Here is a 16,958-nt window from a genome sequence, read left to right on the forward strand (position 1 = left end):
TCAATTTTTATAGCTGTAAGTATTGTCAAGATTATATTTTTTGAAAGTAATAACTATTTCCATGTTTGTTCATTTGTGTGTGTGTGAGTGTGTACACACACACACATGAACACTGTTTAGAATTAGTGTGTATGCAACTAAGACCATGAGGCATCTGCATAATAGTGTCTATTCTATAAAAGCAGATACCTCACCTGATACAAATTTCCCTTTTTTTATTTATTTATTTTTTTAGGAAATTTGCTTAATCAAACAACTACTCTGGAATGGTGGTAAGTCTAACACTTTATGTCAACTTCTGACAGATTAGTTATTATATATACAAGAATAGACAAGATTTTATCGATAATTAAATAAAATATACAAAAATAAATATTTTTGTATATAAAATTTTATTCATACAAAGTTTCACATTTTTACATTCTTTACACATTTAATGAGTCTGGAAATAATATTTAAATGAAGGATAAAGATATTGAAAACAGTAAGTAGATTTATTACAAAATGGTAATAAAATTTCATTTTGTACCCATGACAGCTAAGTGTCAATTTACTCTCAATTGCTCATAAATAGGTGTTATATTTTCACAATCTGCTCAGAGCATGGTAACTCGGCAACAGCATTAACGATGATGATAACAAGGGTAATGATGTGTCACTGATAGTAAAGTTCAAGATTCATTCCATCATGAATTTCATCTAACTTTTGAGTCAAGAAAAAAGATATACAATACAAATGCCAGTAAGTGGAAAAAATAAATATTGAAACATATTTATTCAACATGCATTTAAAAATTGTTGTTGGAATTCTTTCTAAGATTACACTGCACAACAATATTTTCAGATTTAAGATCTTTTTTCTTAGAGGATATGTGTGCGGAAGTTTGCCTTCAGTCAGCAGGGGGTGGTTGATTGTTGGAACAGACTTCCATCTATTGTTGTGGAGTTGAATAAATTCAAGGAAGACCTAGACAAATTCTTGGAGGGTATATGGATGGGTGAACTGTGTAGGTTTTTTTTTTTTTTTTCCCCCCCCCGGATGATGTTATATAGGCTTGCTTTCTTGCATCATTTGCCATTACTACTACTACTATTTCCTAAGTAAAGATTTATATGATCCTAAAATACCAAAATAAAAATGTAAAAAATAACAACAAATAACCAATAAAATTTGTACATAATTACGAATATGTTGTCGTCGTCAGGTTTTACGTGCATTAGCGACTAAAGCCATACTGCTCTCTGTATACTATCTGAATAAATTGTGTGATTTTCTCCAAGAATCTGGGAGAAAAAACCATGCCAACCTAATTCAGCAGTTGGCCCAAATAGGCCCATAAAAATTCCTCACATCATCGACAGGCTCAAACTCTTTTCCACCCAGTGTAGGGAAGATTCTACCAACTGTGCTACCCACAAGGGCCCCCTAGTTATCTAGCTCACAAATCCAAAATTTGTTATTAATAATCACAATAGTTTTTTTTTTTTTTAATCCAGATTTATTTTATTTTGTGCTTTCTTTTTTTCAATTTCATGCTGGTTTTTGGAAGTTTATAACTTTTTTTTTTTTTATGCAGTGTGCCAAGCAGTTTTCCTATTATTCAAAGAAAAAAAAAATATACCATCTTCCTTCAGCATGTATTGCATCTACTAACAAACGATACAAGGCAATTTATCAATTGGAAGCTGTATTATAAATTTCAAACAAACATATTTAAAATGTATTTTTTCTGCACTGCAAATGACCATGGTTGTTTTTGGCTGACCAGATCTCACTTTGCTTAGATGTTTTGTCTTCAAAATTGCTCCAAAAGTTCTTATACAGCATCAGCAAAAAAAAAAAAAAAAAAAAAAAACTTTCCCATTTCACCTTTCTATTCCCTCCAATAGTTTATCTAGTTCTTCCTAGAATTTATTTAAGCTATTCACTTCCACAGCAGATGTAAGTTTGTTCCAGCAATCAACCACCCACTGGATAAAGGCAAAACTTCTGCACATCTATTCTGCAACCATCCTTCCTCAATTTGATCTATTGTTCCTCAATGAGAACTGAACCCCAAGGTTCAGTTCTCATTCAGAATGAATGAGATGCAAGTGTGTGAGAGAAAGAACACAAGCCATAAATGTTACATTAAGTACTTGTAGAAGAATAAGAGAAATCTGCCTCAATCATGATATGTAAAACACTCCATGACTCTCTCCAGAAATTAAAACGAATATAAATTTAAAGCACAATGATTACAGTAATAAAATCAATCAAATAAAAACAAAAAGTAATTTAAAAAGTTTAATGTAAATTTTGAAAAACGACTTTCCTTCCTGAAGCTGACAGGGCTTTTCAACCATATGTCTTGATAACAGGAATGGAAATTATGGGTATGTGTGAGTCTGAATCTTAAAACAGAGAGATTATTTGTCTTCCCGCATGTGTGTAAAAGACTACGAATCAGAGTTTAGATGTAGATATGAACAGCAAACGTTAACAGAATTCTCATGTAATTTAATTTCAATGGTTTCTGCAATTAATAGTCTAGTATAATTACATTGGACACTAAGTAGTTTGACCTCATTGAGTAAAAATGTAAGTTTTTTGTTAATGGCATGAAAGGCTAATTCTGTTGCTGCTGAATGAGAAGTATGGACTGAGGATGTAGTAGTAATAGTAGTAGTGCCATGTGATGCAAGAAAGCAAATGTATGAGCTTATGCAGCATCAGCCAAAAAAAAAAAAAAAAAAAAATCACTTAAGCCTCTCTTGATAAGAGGATCCCTTCATTCCCCTCACTAATCTTGTTGCCCACATGTGGAGGATGTGTGCTGTTTTACTCTCACATCCAGTGGGAATCGAGTCGATCCCTGATAAGATGAATTGCAATCACTGCAAGAAATGTTGTATACCAGGTCATTTATTTGTGTTGTGAAAGAAGAAAGGATGAGTGATTGTTCAGTATGGCGTGTAATTTCCATATTGGTCTGGCCACAATTTTATATTCACTATCTTTAAAGAACCTGTTAAGTTGTTTGTGCCACTGTTCAACATATGGAACAGTAATTAAAAATCTAGGATGAATATTATTAAATGAATGTAAAATGTCTTGAATAGTGCCACTATCAGTAATAACGAGAACATCGTCTAAATACCTCCAGTAGTATGTGATACGGGGTAGAAAAGGCATCAAATGTATACACTCATATTAAGCCACTTAGACTCAATCCCATGATTCATTTTAATTTCTAGAGAGTGTGTCATAAGGAAGTGTTCTACATATCATATTGAGGTAATTTCTCTTATTCTTCTACAAATATTGAAATACAACGTAGAACATACTGAGCATCATAACTCTGTTTTATATTATCATGTTACAGTTAAGCACATACTAACCCTAGTTTTAATCTTTAATATTCTTACTTATTTATAAAAAAAAAAATAACCTAACAGAAAAAAAATATATATATATATAAAAAAGGTAAAAATTATTATAAAATGTAAGAAAAAAGGATAAAAATAGAATGCAAGTAGAGTGAGAATGCAGTTTATGAAGTAAATGTCTCTCTCCCACCCAACCCTGGATAGGATGGCATATGGCCCCCTGCCCATCCAAGCAAGCACCATGCTGTGGCTATTTAGTCAGCAGGGTGTGGGATAGAGCCCCTATGCAGGCACTCCTACATAGAGATTCTTTCCCTATGTTCTTTTATTCCTACCACCTAGGTTGGTTGATCTCTCACTCCCCCATCCCCTTTCCTGCAACCTGGGTGACCCTCCCCCTTGCCACCTATCATATCCCAACTCCAGAGCAGGATGGGCATCCTGACCTGGGGTCCCCTTCAGTCCCTCATCTCACTCAGGCAAAATGTAATTCTTCACTAATGCCCCCTCTATTTTTTTTTACTGCTTTCTCCTCCTGTTTCTTATCTCCCCACTATCATCTAACTTTTACTTTTTTTTTTTTTTACTGGGTTCTCCTTGTCTGTTGCCTTGGCTGCCAGAGGGTTTGCCCCGCCAATGCTTTACACTCCCTACTGCCTGGCCCGCCTCGTCGTGGTGCTGGACAGTAAACTAGAGGTTTTTGTGTGAAAACAAAGGCCTTTAGGCTAAGAGGCAGGATGGACAACATGACTAACATAACCCCACACTAATACTACATGAATACTCACTAACCTAAATAAATCTGACCTTTACAGAGTTTTGTATTCATCACACTGCTTGATGTGAAGTTGGGGGAAACTGGAACCACATTACAATTAACACTATATACTATCTTCTCCTCTTATGTATTAATGACTGTCTTCTACTGACCAGAAATCCTATCCATAGTTTTGCTGATGATAGCACATTGCATTCCACCTTACAGTTTCAAAAAACCTTTCCCTGAACAAATAGCTTTAACTTCTCAAATATCCACTACCAATTCTTTAAAGACTGATCTGCAGGTAATTCTCCAATGGGGAAACAACAGTTAATTTAAATCCTTTCAAAATTCGGTCTTTTCTTATATTTCACAATAGGGATTCTTCTGCTGCTATGATTATCTTTGACAACACTCAGATTTCCAGACCAGATCACATATTTCTATTAGGGATTACTCTGACTTCTAATTTTTTAATACTCGATTGCTTGGTATAAGCTTAACCAGCAAATTTTTTAATGTGTCAATAACTTATTATACAGTACATCTTCAAATGAATAAGTTCTCAAAATATCAAAGTTTAAAACTGTATTAATGAAAATAACCACATCTCTGAGCAAGGTCAATGGAGATTGCAAGGTTGATTGTGTGACTACACAACGTAGATTGGATCCAAGTGGAATTCTGCCTTTCAGTTCACAGAAGGGGTTACTCTGCATGATCGTATAGTTGGTGCACTCAAAATCTATACCACTAAATGTATTTATAGAGAGAGGAGAAGAAAGGAAAATATATGCCCAGCTGCCATTCTTATTTTCTTAGAATCAGCTCATTGCAAATTCACATGCATCAGTAGTTTTTCCAGCACTAGAAATGCAAATGCCTTTTATAAAGTCATATTGGGTAGACCTACAGTGATTTGAGATTTAGAAAATAAACTGCCACAAACGGAATAATGTAAACTGGTATGTTTAAAATTTTGGTAAATGAGAATATCTAGTCACCCTATCCTAAGGCGTCATGATGAATGAGGTCAAGCAAGTGAAGAGCACAGAGCATTGCTGAGCTATGCTAGTGAGTATATGCCAGTGCTTCATAGTTGAATTTGGATTTTATTAAGACTCAAAAAATTAAGTGAAACAAAGTAAGACATTGCCCACCCTCCACTTAGTTGTCAACAGTATCTACCTAAATGACGGCAAGCTTTTTCTGAGAGGGTTCTTAGATGTTTTATGTGGTTAATGATGACTACTGGCCAACAGAATATGCAAATTTTAATGCTATACCCTTTATTCTATTGAAGCTATCATTCTAAAAGATCAGAATTAAGAGTGGTCCTGGCACCAAACCTTGAAGGACTGTACTTGTAACCCTGTCTAACTCTGAAGAATGGCCTTTTAGATTGACCATCTGCCTTCTGTCCTTCAGCCATCTTTCAATCCTCCTCGGAATCTTGCCTGTGACCCAAGAAACTCCAGTCTAGTACAATAGCCACATGGAACTGTGTCAAATACTTTGTTAAAATCAAAGCATATAATGTAGACATTTCTACGAAACCATATCATAATAATTTATCAGGAGAGTCAAACAAGACTTTACAAAGCTGAGTTATGAGCCACTGGATATAATATCCAGAATGGATCATAATACATTACATTACACTGCAAGCTCATCTTGAATATAATACTCAAAATGAGCTTGCAATGTAATGCATCTCTTTAACCAAATTACCTTGTGCTTTTTTTTACCTTCTCTGCCACTGAGGTTAAACTAATTGCTCTATAGTTACTCATCTAATCCTTATCCCCTCCCAACCACTGGTTAAACACTGGTATTTGTCCAATCAAGGGGTCTTGGATTGGACAAATACCCCTGTATTACCCCTGAATTTAACAATGACTTCATAATTGATTCTAAAGGTCTAGTGCATTCTTTTGCAGTTTTCTTTCAGTATGGAGTCATAAAAATCATCAGCACCTGGGGCCTTAACTACTTTCAAGCTAAACTTTTTTCATAAATAAATAAAAATAAATATTCTATTTATACTCTGAAGAATGGTAAATTTATACTTTGATGACCTTAGAGTATAAATAGAATAAATATTCTATTTATACTCTAAGGTCATCAGTTTGCAAGATAGTAATTAGTAGTCATTTGGGCCATGGTCACTCAAACGTGTACTTCTGTGCCTTCACACCAACTCTCCTGTATAATGTTATATATCCTAAGTGCCTAAGTATATTAGCAGAACATCTTCCACTCTAAAAGGGTGATGATCAATACAAAGTATCTATTCAACTCACAGGAGAGAATTAATATTACACGATCATTTTGCTTGATAAATGTTAAGTAATGTTAATTAGTTAATATACAAATCCAAGTGATAGAAATTACTTAAGACTTTCAACAGAAATTAGCATTAGTAGAGGCATATGATGCAAGAAAGCAAGCTTATAGAGCATCAGCAAAAAAACATTCTCATTTCACCTTGTCTAGTTCTGCCTTGAATTTATTTAAGCCATCAACTTCCACAACAACAGATGGAAGTTTGTTCCAGCAATCAACTACTCGCTGGCTAAAGGCAAACTTCCGCATATATATATTATACGTCTTTCCTCAGTTTGAATCTATGCCCCCTCAAGTTTGTAATCTGAGCAAGACGAAGAATCCTATCAGCAATGAGCCTGCTCGATCCATTCAAGACTTTATACACCTCAATCAGATCACATTGCAGGTGACTAGTCTCCAGACGCTGAAATTTGCAGAACTTAAGCCTTTCTTCGTAAGAGCAACCATTTCTTACCAGTCTTGTTGCCCTTCTCTGTACTTGTTTTAGCAACTCTACATCCTTCCTAAAATGAGGCTTCCAGACCGGTACACAGTACTCAAGGTGTGGCCTGACCATTGCCTTATACAAGGGAATAATCACCTCCTTATCCCTGCTCGCAAAATTTCTGTATATCATTGACAAAACCCCATGACCTACTCTGGCAGCCTGTCTGCACTGCTCAGAAAACTTAATATCTGACTGCACAATTACCCCCCAAGTCTCTTTCATTCTCCACGACCCTGAGTGTAACATCACCCAGTTGGTATGTTACTCTGAGATTACTTCTACCCATATGCAGTACTTTGCATTTGTCAATGTTAAACTTCAGTTGCCACTTCTCAGCTCATCTTTTCCAGATCTTGTCAGCAGCATACTGTCATTACTGTTATTAACAACCCTGCCAACCTTTGTATCATCTGTGAACTTTGACATTAAACCTGATATACCTTCATTAATATCACTGATAAGTACAGCCACTCCCTGACTTATGTAAGGGTTGCGTTCTGCGGAACTCTATGTAAGTCGGAATTTCCCTAAATACTTATGCAGCACTTGCAAATTTGATTGAAACGAAAAATGTTCGACAACCATGTAAATAGAATTATTTATTCCATTTTTTTTTTGTCATGTGCAGGAAAAGTTACAAAAGTGTACAAAATTTTCAAAATTATAAAATTAAAAAAAGAGAGGGCAGACAGGCATAACATAATGTCAGCAAGTTTTACCTTTTGAGTATCATTTCCAGAATTAACTCTCACGCTGTTAACGATGCTGCAGAAGTTGAGGGCTGTGGAGATTTAGAAGGGGTTTTTTCCAACACAACACAAAATTTTTCTGCAGCTGCAGAATCGGCACTGGCAACTTCACTGCATACTTTAATGTTCTGGAAACCAGTGCGATGCCTGAACCCATTAAACCACCCATTGCTTACAACGAACTTGGCTTGGGGTTCGCCGTACTTATCCTTAATATCTTCATAAATACTTCTTGCTTTTGCTTGAATGGCCATTGGACTCAGGGGTACTTGCTTCTGAATCTGATTTTCCATCCATACTATTAATAGCTTTTCCATCTTCGATATAGCACCTGAAGGCTGTTTTGTGATCACTCGTGATCTTAAATGCATTGATCCTTTAACATGTTCTTTTATACACGCACTCTCCCTTAAAATAGTATTCACTGTCGAAGGAGAGAGACCTAATTCCATGCAATAGAGGACAAACTTTGTCCTGCTTTGTACTTCTTAATTAATCATCATTTCTAAATCAATTTTGTTTCGTTTCCTAGCACTGCCAGAACTTGCACTTTCCGTTCGTTCCTTTCCCTTCACCATTGTAACAAGTAAATAGAAATGAAGAGAAGGTTCTGAAAATTTATTTGTTTTTTATATGACTGAATATTTCAGTGAAGGGAAACCCATTTCACCATAATACCGTAATGTAAAAACCCACAGAATTCCAGTTATCGGGATTATCGCAACTGCAATAAGATCAGGTTTACTACCTGTTTATAATTAGATGCACTAACAGAAAAGCCCAATAAACTGGAAAGTGCATATTGTTTTATGGTAGTGACCTTTAGAAATGTGTTTTAGAAAAATATCACAAAGGCGTTCAAAACTGATTCTTATAACGGAACATACGATAACGATGAAAGTGTAGTGCAATTTCAATTATAAAAATGACCTTTTAGAGAGTAAATAGCTTAGTTATATAGAGAAAATTTCAACTTCCGAAGTCTTGGAACAAATTACGAAAAAAAAAACACCAATGTGTTATTGGGTTCACATTGTGATGTTTTCACAATACCTCCATTTATTCCTATGGGATGCAAAATACGTTTCTATGATTTTTTTAAGTTTGCACTGGCTGGCAAAAACTTATGTAAAGTCGAATTTCCATAAGTTGAGTATTACATAAGCTGGGGTGTGGCTGTATACAAAACAACAATGGGCCCAACACTGAACCCTGGGGGAACACCACTAAAAACATTAGTCCACAAAGAGCTGTGTCCATTGATTACCACTCTCTGTCTTCTTCCAATCAACCATCCTTTTATCCATTGTAGCAACTTGCCCTTAATGCCACACTGCTTCAATTAGGTTTAGCAGTCTTCCTTGTACAACAGTATCAAAAGCTTTCCTGAAATCCAAGTATATGATATCAAAATTATTTTTTGCATCCAGTTCCTTTGTGACCACGTCATAGTATCCAATCAAATTGGTCAGACAAGACTTCCCCTTAACAAACTCATGTTATGTCTGAGTTATTACTGCTGTCTTGTCTGGATGATCCTGCAATGCTTCTTTAACCAGTAACTCCATTATTTTCCCTGGAACAGAAGTCAAACTAATAGGTCTGTAATTATTTGTGTACTCGTGTCACCCTTTAATCCCCCTTTGTGAATTGGAGATACATTTGCACATCTCCAGTCCGTGGGAACTTCCCTGAGTCCAAGGATGCTCTCATAATTATTTCTAAGGGCTTGATTACTTCCTTTGCCACCTCCTTTAATATAACTGGATAGATCCCATCCACCCCAGGTGCCTTTCTTATGTTAACTTCAACAATTTCTTCTCCACTTTGCTCTGTTATTACAAAATAATTTAACTCCCTGTTAGAGTTTGATAAACATCTGGCCCTCTCCTCTTTGAATAACTCCTAATGTGTGAATGTAAATGCAAAATATCCATTTAGTTTGGTAGCTATCTGAGAATGATCATCTACAGTAAAACCAATGATATCAAGTGTACCAATCTGATTCATCCCCTTCTAGAGTTTACATAAGTAAAGAACCCTTTGCTGTTTTTCTTTGCATCCTTTGCCAAAGATGTCTCATAATCTGCCTTCGTTTGCCTAACCTCCTTTTTGACTTAATTACAGACTAGCTTATATCTACCATAGGCTTCTGTGTCATCTGATAATTTATATGCACTTTTCTGCCACGAGTATCATTAGTTCATCTGATATCGATTTGGGTCTAAACCTAGAACAGTAATTCTTTATTGAACAAAAACATAGTAGCTTCCAAGATTACTTCCTGGAATGCTTCCCATTTAGAATTGGTTTTTGGTAACCACAATCAGTTGGTCCAACTGTATAGAATTAAAATATCTCTGACACCACTGTAGTCTTACAAAAGCAAAAACCCTTCCCTTAATGAAATGTTATAAAGGTCATGAAATGAATATATCAAATGTCATATATGAAAAATATCCCATGAGAAAGAAAAGGATACAGTCTTCTAGTTTTATGTGGTCTTTGAAAATGGTATACCTGTAAGAAATTTGGTACATATTATGAAATTATAATAACAAAATGCATCTTCAAAATTAATTGGAAAAACTTCCAGACCCTTACATATTGAATTTTAAACCAACATCTAATGGAAGTATTAATACTTTGCTAGGAGTCACTGGATTTATTAAATGAATACATCAACCCTTTCTGTAGCATGCATTTTTATAACACTGATTCACTACAGCATGGTTTGTTTATTGACAAAAAAAAATTCATATAACATGGATTATGGTTTAGATGTTTAGACCATTTATACAAATTGGTCTAATGTGAGTTTCCAGATTGCAGGTCAGGAAAGAAACAGTGATGATTTTTCTTTTCTTAAAGATAAGGTCATCAGCATTATTAAACAAGTTAATGTATGTAGAGCATTGCATTTCAGGCATATTAGCAAAAAAGCAATGGCTTTTATGTGAAAATCAAGAACATTTCATTGTGCATCTGCCACACTGCCCATTAATTCCACCAACCAGCATATTGCAACAAACATAATAACCAATGTTTCAGCTGCAATATACAGTTTATGGATATCATATGTGATATGTACGAAAAAAAAGACATAATTGCTGGATTCCTATTGATCCAGTATTTAATTGAAATTTGGGAAAGTTCAACAAAAGGGCTAAATATGAGCTGAGTTCTAGTATATATGCTAATGTACTTAAAACACATGATATAGAACGGATTACTGCTACTTTGGTCTAGACTCAAAAGAAATGATTCAATATAATTTGAAACCAAAACAAAAATCATTAACCCTCTACTACATTGTTCACATTATATTTCTCTTCATTTAATCCAGAAGTTCATGTTTCCAAAGTGATGAAGAAGCACGAAATGTAGCCACTCACACCCCACCACAACATTATTAGATTTTCACAACACAACACATTTTCAAAATGCATCCTTTATACTAGAGGAAAGCTGGATATAGTCATATTTATTTATTATAGGATGTAACATGATACATGTGGACTAATGTTATTCGTGGAGTCCCCCAGGGTTTGGTGTTGGGCCCATTGTTGTTTTGTATATTTATCAATGATATTGATGAAGGTATATCAGACTTAATGTTGAAGTTTGCAGATAATACAAAGGACAAAGGGTGTGACAGGGTTGTTAATAACAGTAATGGCAGTGTGTTACTGCAACAGGATCTAGATAATTTGGGCACATGGGCTGAGAAGTGGCAACTGAAGTTTAACATTGACAAATGCAAAGTACTGCATATGGGTAGAAGCAACCCCAGAGAAACATATCAACTGTGTGGTACTACACTCAGGGAAGGGGAGTGAAAAAGACCTGGGGGTAACTGTGCAGTCAGAGATGAAGTTCACTGAGCAGTGCAGATGGGCTACCAGAGCAGGTCATGGTGTCTTGTCAATAATATATAGGAATTTTGCTAGCAGGAACAAGGAGGTGATTATTCCGTTGTACAAGGCAATGGCAGGCCACACCTTGAATATTGTGTACAGGTCTGGAGGCCTCATTTTAAGAAGGATGTAGAGTTGGTAGAACGAGTGCAAAGAAGGGCAACAAGATTGGTGAGGGGAACAAAGGGGTGCTCTTACCAAGATAGGCTTAAGTTCTGCAAATTGCAGCATCTGAAGACTAGGCACATGCGAGGTGATCTGATTAAGGTGTATAAGGTCTTGAACGGGATGAGCAAGCTCAATGCTGATGGGATTTGAATCTGTGCCCCCTCGGGTCATAGATTCAAACTGAGGAAAAACAGTTCTAAAATAGATGTGCGGTAATTTGCCTTTAGCCAGCAGGTAGTTAATTGCTAGAACAGACTTCCATCTCTTGTTGTGGAAGTTGATAGCTTAAATAAATTTAAGGCCAAGCTGGACAAGCATTTGGAGTGAATAGATGGGTGAAATGGGAGTTTTTTTTTTTTGGCTGATGTTTTTGGCTTGCTTTCTTGCATTGTATGCCTTACTAATGCTAATGATACAACCTGGCTCCTAGTGAGAGACTAGATTGCAGAGGACTGACTTTTTTGTGGCATATACGGTATAAAAGGGCACTGTTGGGAAAAGTGCATTACAATTCAGAGGGAAGCATGGACTACTTTCGAAATAAGACTTTTTTTGAAAGTGGCATTTTTTCATAGTCATTCTATAAATATTTGGAACCACCTTCATGTACATATAATTAAATTTTCTGTTTATATTCTGGGATGACCACATGGTCAGAGGAGTTCATAAGATAGAGAGAATACAAGAAACAGCACTATATTTAGCAGTCATGGGCTTGAACTCTAGTTCAAGGCACATGTACTTATGCACCCTCACAAACTGGATTAAAATAAGGAATAATGTTACTGAAGGCACCGAAAAAGTAACAGAAAGGAACTAGAGAGATAAAAACCTAGGTAATGACAGAAGTAATAAGGAAAGCAGATGAAAGAAGGATGAATGTCAACAAAGGAGACAGAAAAGGGAAATGTACAAAGTAAAATAAAAAGTTCAGAAGAAGGACAGATGAAGTGAGAGAGGAATGACTAAGGAAGCATAGAGGGAAATAAAAGAAAAAATGGAAAAGAAACAAAGATATGATTACATGCTTGAAAGGGTGAGGTTTCTGAATAATGTCTAAGAATGGTCCAAGGCAGAATATGCAACTAAGGATGGATGTGGGAAGATTAATATTAAGAGATAAAGATGTTATATTGAATAGATGGACTAAACAGTTTGACTTCAAGTGGTAGGGAAAATCATGCAGACAATTTTTTTTTTTTTTTGTATGTAAACCCTATACATGAAAGGCATTAGAACCTATAATGTGTAACACAGAGAACCTACTTAGTGTGTACCATGCATGCATTGGAGGCCGAGAAGACAAAGGGTACTTGTTAGACTTGAATTGCTGTAGATTGTAACATTCAGGAAAACGCACATGAAGAAAGACTGTTTCAGAGAACATAATGGGCAGATGGGCTAAGAAGTGGCAACTGAAGTTTAACCTTGACAAATGCAAAGTACTGCATATGGGTAGAAGTAACCCCAGAGAAACGTACCAACTGTGTGGTACTACACTTAAGGTGGTAGAAAATGAAAAAGACCTGGGAGTAATTGTGCAGTCGGATATGAAGTTTTCCGAGCAATGTAGACAGGCTGCTAGGGCAGGTCATGGGGTTTTGTCAATGATATATAGGAATTTTGCTAGCAGGGAAAAGGAGGTGATTGTCCCTCTGTATAAGGCAATGGTCAGGCCACGCCTTGAGTACTGCGTACAGGTCTGGAGGCCTCATTTTAGGAAGGATGTAGATTTGCTTGAGCGTGTACAGAGAAGAGCAACACGATTGGTGAGGGGAATGAAGGGATCCTCTTACCAAGAGAGGCTTAAGTTCTGCAAATTGCAGTGGCTGGAGACTAGGCACCTGCGCGGTGATCTGATTGAGGTCTATAAGGCCTTGAATGGGTTGAGCACGCTGAATTCTGATGGGATCCTCCCACTTGTTCAGAATACGAACCTACGGGGACATAAGTTCAAATTAAGAAAGGATAGATGTAGAATAGATGTGCGGAAATTTGCCTTTAGCCAGCGGGTGGTTAATTGCTGGAACAAACTTCCATCTGTCGTGGAAGTTGATAGGTTAAATAAATTTAAGGAGGAACTGGACAGGCAATTGGAGGGTATGGTGTGATTTTTTTTTTTTTTTTTTTTTTTTTTGGCTGATGCTGCATAAGCTCCTACACTTGCTTTCTTGCATCAAGTGCCACTACTACTACTACTACTACTATAAGAAAGGATAATCAAGAAGAGATCACAAATAAAATTAAAATTGGCAATCAAACATTTTTGTTGTCGCAAATCAAGAGGTATCCCTTACAATGTAAGGGATACCTCCTCATTGGAATGTAAGGCTTACAATGTAAGACATTGTGTGTCAGCAGCTCACAGCTGGTAAGACACAAGCTTTCATCTGTCACAGTTGGTCACCTGCTTCCGAGCATGTAATATATATTAGATTTGTTTTTGCGTATTCGTAAAGTATTTTTTACGTTTTCACAAAACCAGTGTGCAAGAATAATTGTTAAAATTTGTAGTGATTATTTGATTGTATATGTTGGGTGAGTTTTTTTAGTATATTTTTAATTATATTTAAAATAAAATAAGTGTTATTTTGTTTGAGATTGGAATTATTTATTTTAGAAATTTAATATCAGCCCTGTACTTAGTATAGCATAATGAACAACATGGATAAATGGCTAAAAACAGGATTTTCGAAACATCAGCACAATACTAGTTTTTTCATAGATGTAAAGAAAACCTACCCAGCGGTCCGCAGTAAGTAAAGAATGCTTGAAGTGGTCCTTGAATGATAAAAGGTTGAGAAGCACTGACTTAGAGGCCTAACTAGCATACAAGTTAGTGCAACTGCATCATTTCTGTACATAGCCAACTACTTAAGTAGTTATAAATTGACATCATTAAGTATACCTCATATTGTGAATACCTTCACGAGTTACCATGATATTGCATACCTTGAATAAGTAACGCTTCATCATAAGAGAAGAGTACTGTTACTTATTCTCAGTGGATACTATCACCAAAAATTCACCGTTTTGGAGCTTACTGGCTCATCAGTGGGTGAGCAGGTACCCTCGTGTTGCAATGATGACAAACCAGTTGCGAAGTATAACCCCACAATATGAGAGCCACCTGATGGTGTGGAGTAATTAGCCTCAGATTACGTAGGGAGTTAACTAGCATACGTTAGCGCAATTGCATCATTAAGTATATCTAATATTGTACCTTTGTTATTATATATATATATTATATATATATAACATATAATTCATATAAAAATAAAAATAAATTAATACATAAGCCAGTAGCATGGCAAAACTGTAGAGTGAAAATTAACATAAAAATTAAATCAACAGGGAGAGGAAAAGTAAAGGTAACAAGACAGAAGCTATAGCCGAAAGTCCCCAAATAATTTAGAGTTCAGTCCAATTAAAACCATTTTAAATTTAAAATAACGGCAATTACATAATAATTTAGCGGCACCGATTCCATGACCATTATTGGCCTCGTGGTCCTCCGTAGATATAGGGCATAATGGTCAGTCTATTATTTTGTTTTTCTTTTAGTAGTTCGTTTTAGTCCCTTTTTGGTGATATTTCACGTCTCTCAGTACCTTACAAGGGGGGGGGGTGCCGCTAAATTATTATGTAATTGGCATTATTTTAAATTTAAAATGCTTTTATTAATTGGACTGAACTCTAAATTATTTGGGCGGCTACAGCTTCTGTCTTGTTACCTTTACTTTCCCCCTTCCCTGTTGATTTAATTTTTATGTTAATTTTCGCTCTACAGTTTTGCCATGCTATTGGCTTATGTATTAATTAATTTTTATTTTTATATGAATTATCTGTTATGTACTGGGCATCATGTGGAGGATGTGCGTTTTGCTGCCTCTAATGATAGCTTAATATCTATTTTTTATTTCATGCTATTACATTCTAACTTTTTAAGCCATTATTTAAATATACAGGGCGATTCACTACCAGTGCGACAAACTTGCAGGTGTAGGGGGCACAAAGACGAATCATAATCACATAGCATTGCAGGGTCCAAAATGCCTTCGTCATGCGGTAGAGGATGTTGAACGGGAGGTCGCGTGAACAGTGATCCCACTGGAAGTCATCATTTGCGAACCGTTTCTGTTGAAGAAACCAAGTAGCAAAAGTCCTCTGGAGTGGATAATCCGCAGGCTCCAATGATTGGATGCATTGCAGATGGTATGAACTCATTTGGTTTGTTGACAGTATCCTCCATACAGTGGATGGGAAATACCCAATCGTTGGCCTATCGCTCGAGTACTCGTACTCGGATTGCCTTCTGCAAGACGGAGGACATTCTCCTCATTGTTCGCTCTCGATTCATGGTACCTCTCGTGAAACAACCAGTCTCACGTAACCTTCTGTGCACACGTGCGAAAATCGTATGATGAGGAGCATGCCTGTGCGGGAAACGTTCCTGGTACAAGCGCAGAGCGGCGGGTCCGTTACAGTCCACAGCTCCATACGCAAGGTGCATGTCGGCCAGTTCAACGTTTGAATACTCGTCCATCCTACTGCATCGGGAACCGGTTCGCAAATGCTGACTTCCAGCGAGATCACTGTTCACGCGATCTCTCGTTCAACGTCCTCTACCACATGACGAAGACATTTCGGACCCTGCAATGCTATGTGATTCCGATTAGTCTTTGTGCCCCCTACACCTCCTGCAAGTTTGTCGCACTGGTAGTGAATCACCCTGTATATACCTTTGTTATTATATATTGTGAAGACTATTGTTATTATTCCCAGTGGATACTAGTGGTATCTGCTGAGAACAAGTAACAATACTCTTCTCTTATGTCGAGGTAGTGCAATGTCATGGTAACTTGTTGTGAAGGTATTCACAATATGAGATATGCTTATGATGCCAATTTATAACTACTTAAGTAGTTGGCTATGTACAGAAATGATGCAATTTTACTAACTTGTACACTAGTTAACTCCCTATGTAACTTGAGGCTTCAGCCCTAAACTATTCTGTACTTAGTGACTTAACTAACCTGACTACCCTCTTTCAAGTACAATACAGAGTCACTACTCATGAGTGAGTGCAGTGCAAGGTCATTTAGGTAGAAATGAAATACAGCACATTTCTGAACGGGGAAAATCACATGTTAATCAAC

The 16,958-nt window shown here is 36.4% G+C and overlaps 1 protein-coding gene across 2 annotated transcripts in view; it reads right to left on the reverse strand.

Annotated features, from left to right (window-relative positions):
* Window positions 1-459: 459 nt before the first annotated feature.
* The window catches only part of ubl (Ubiquitin-like protein 5), a 41,847-nt gene continuing 25,348 nt past the window's right edge, over window positions 460-16,958 (reverse strand). The window contains exons 4-5 of one of the 2 annotated variants that reach the window (XM_090371413.1): window positions 10,197-10,234; window positions 460-699 (exon numbers count right to left, since the gene is read on the reverse strand). In XM_090371413.1, the coding sequence (XP_090227539.1) occupies window positions 656-699; window positions 10,197-10,234 (82 nt within the window). In that variant the 3' untranslated portion in view covers window positions 460-655. The remainder of the gene's footprint in view (window positions 700-10,196; window positions 10,235-16,958) is intronic. The other variant, XM_090371412.1, reaches the window with a different exon arrangement.

The sequence above is a fragment of the Mastigoproctus giganteus genome, chromosome 4 (assembly GCF_048544385.1).
Source record: "Mastigoproctus giganteus isolate SK-2022 chromosome 4, ASM4854438v1, whole genome shotgun sequence".
Taxonomy (NCBI): Eukaryota; Metazoa; Arthropoda; class Arachnida; order Uropygi; family Thelyphonidae; genus Mastigoproctus; species Mastigoproctus giganteus.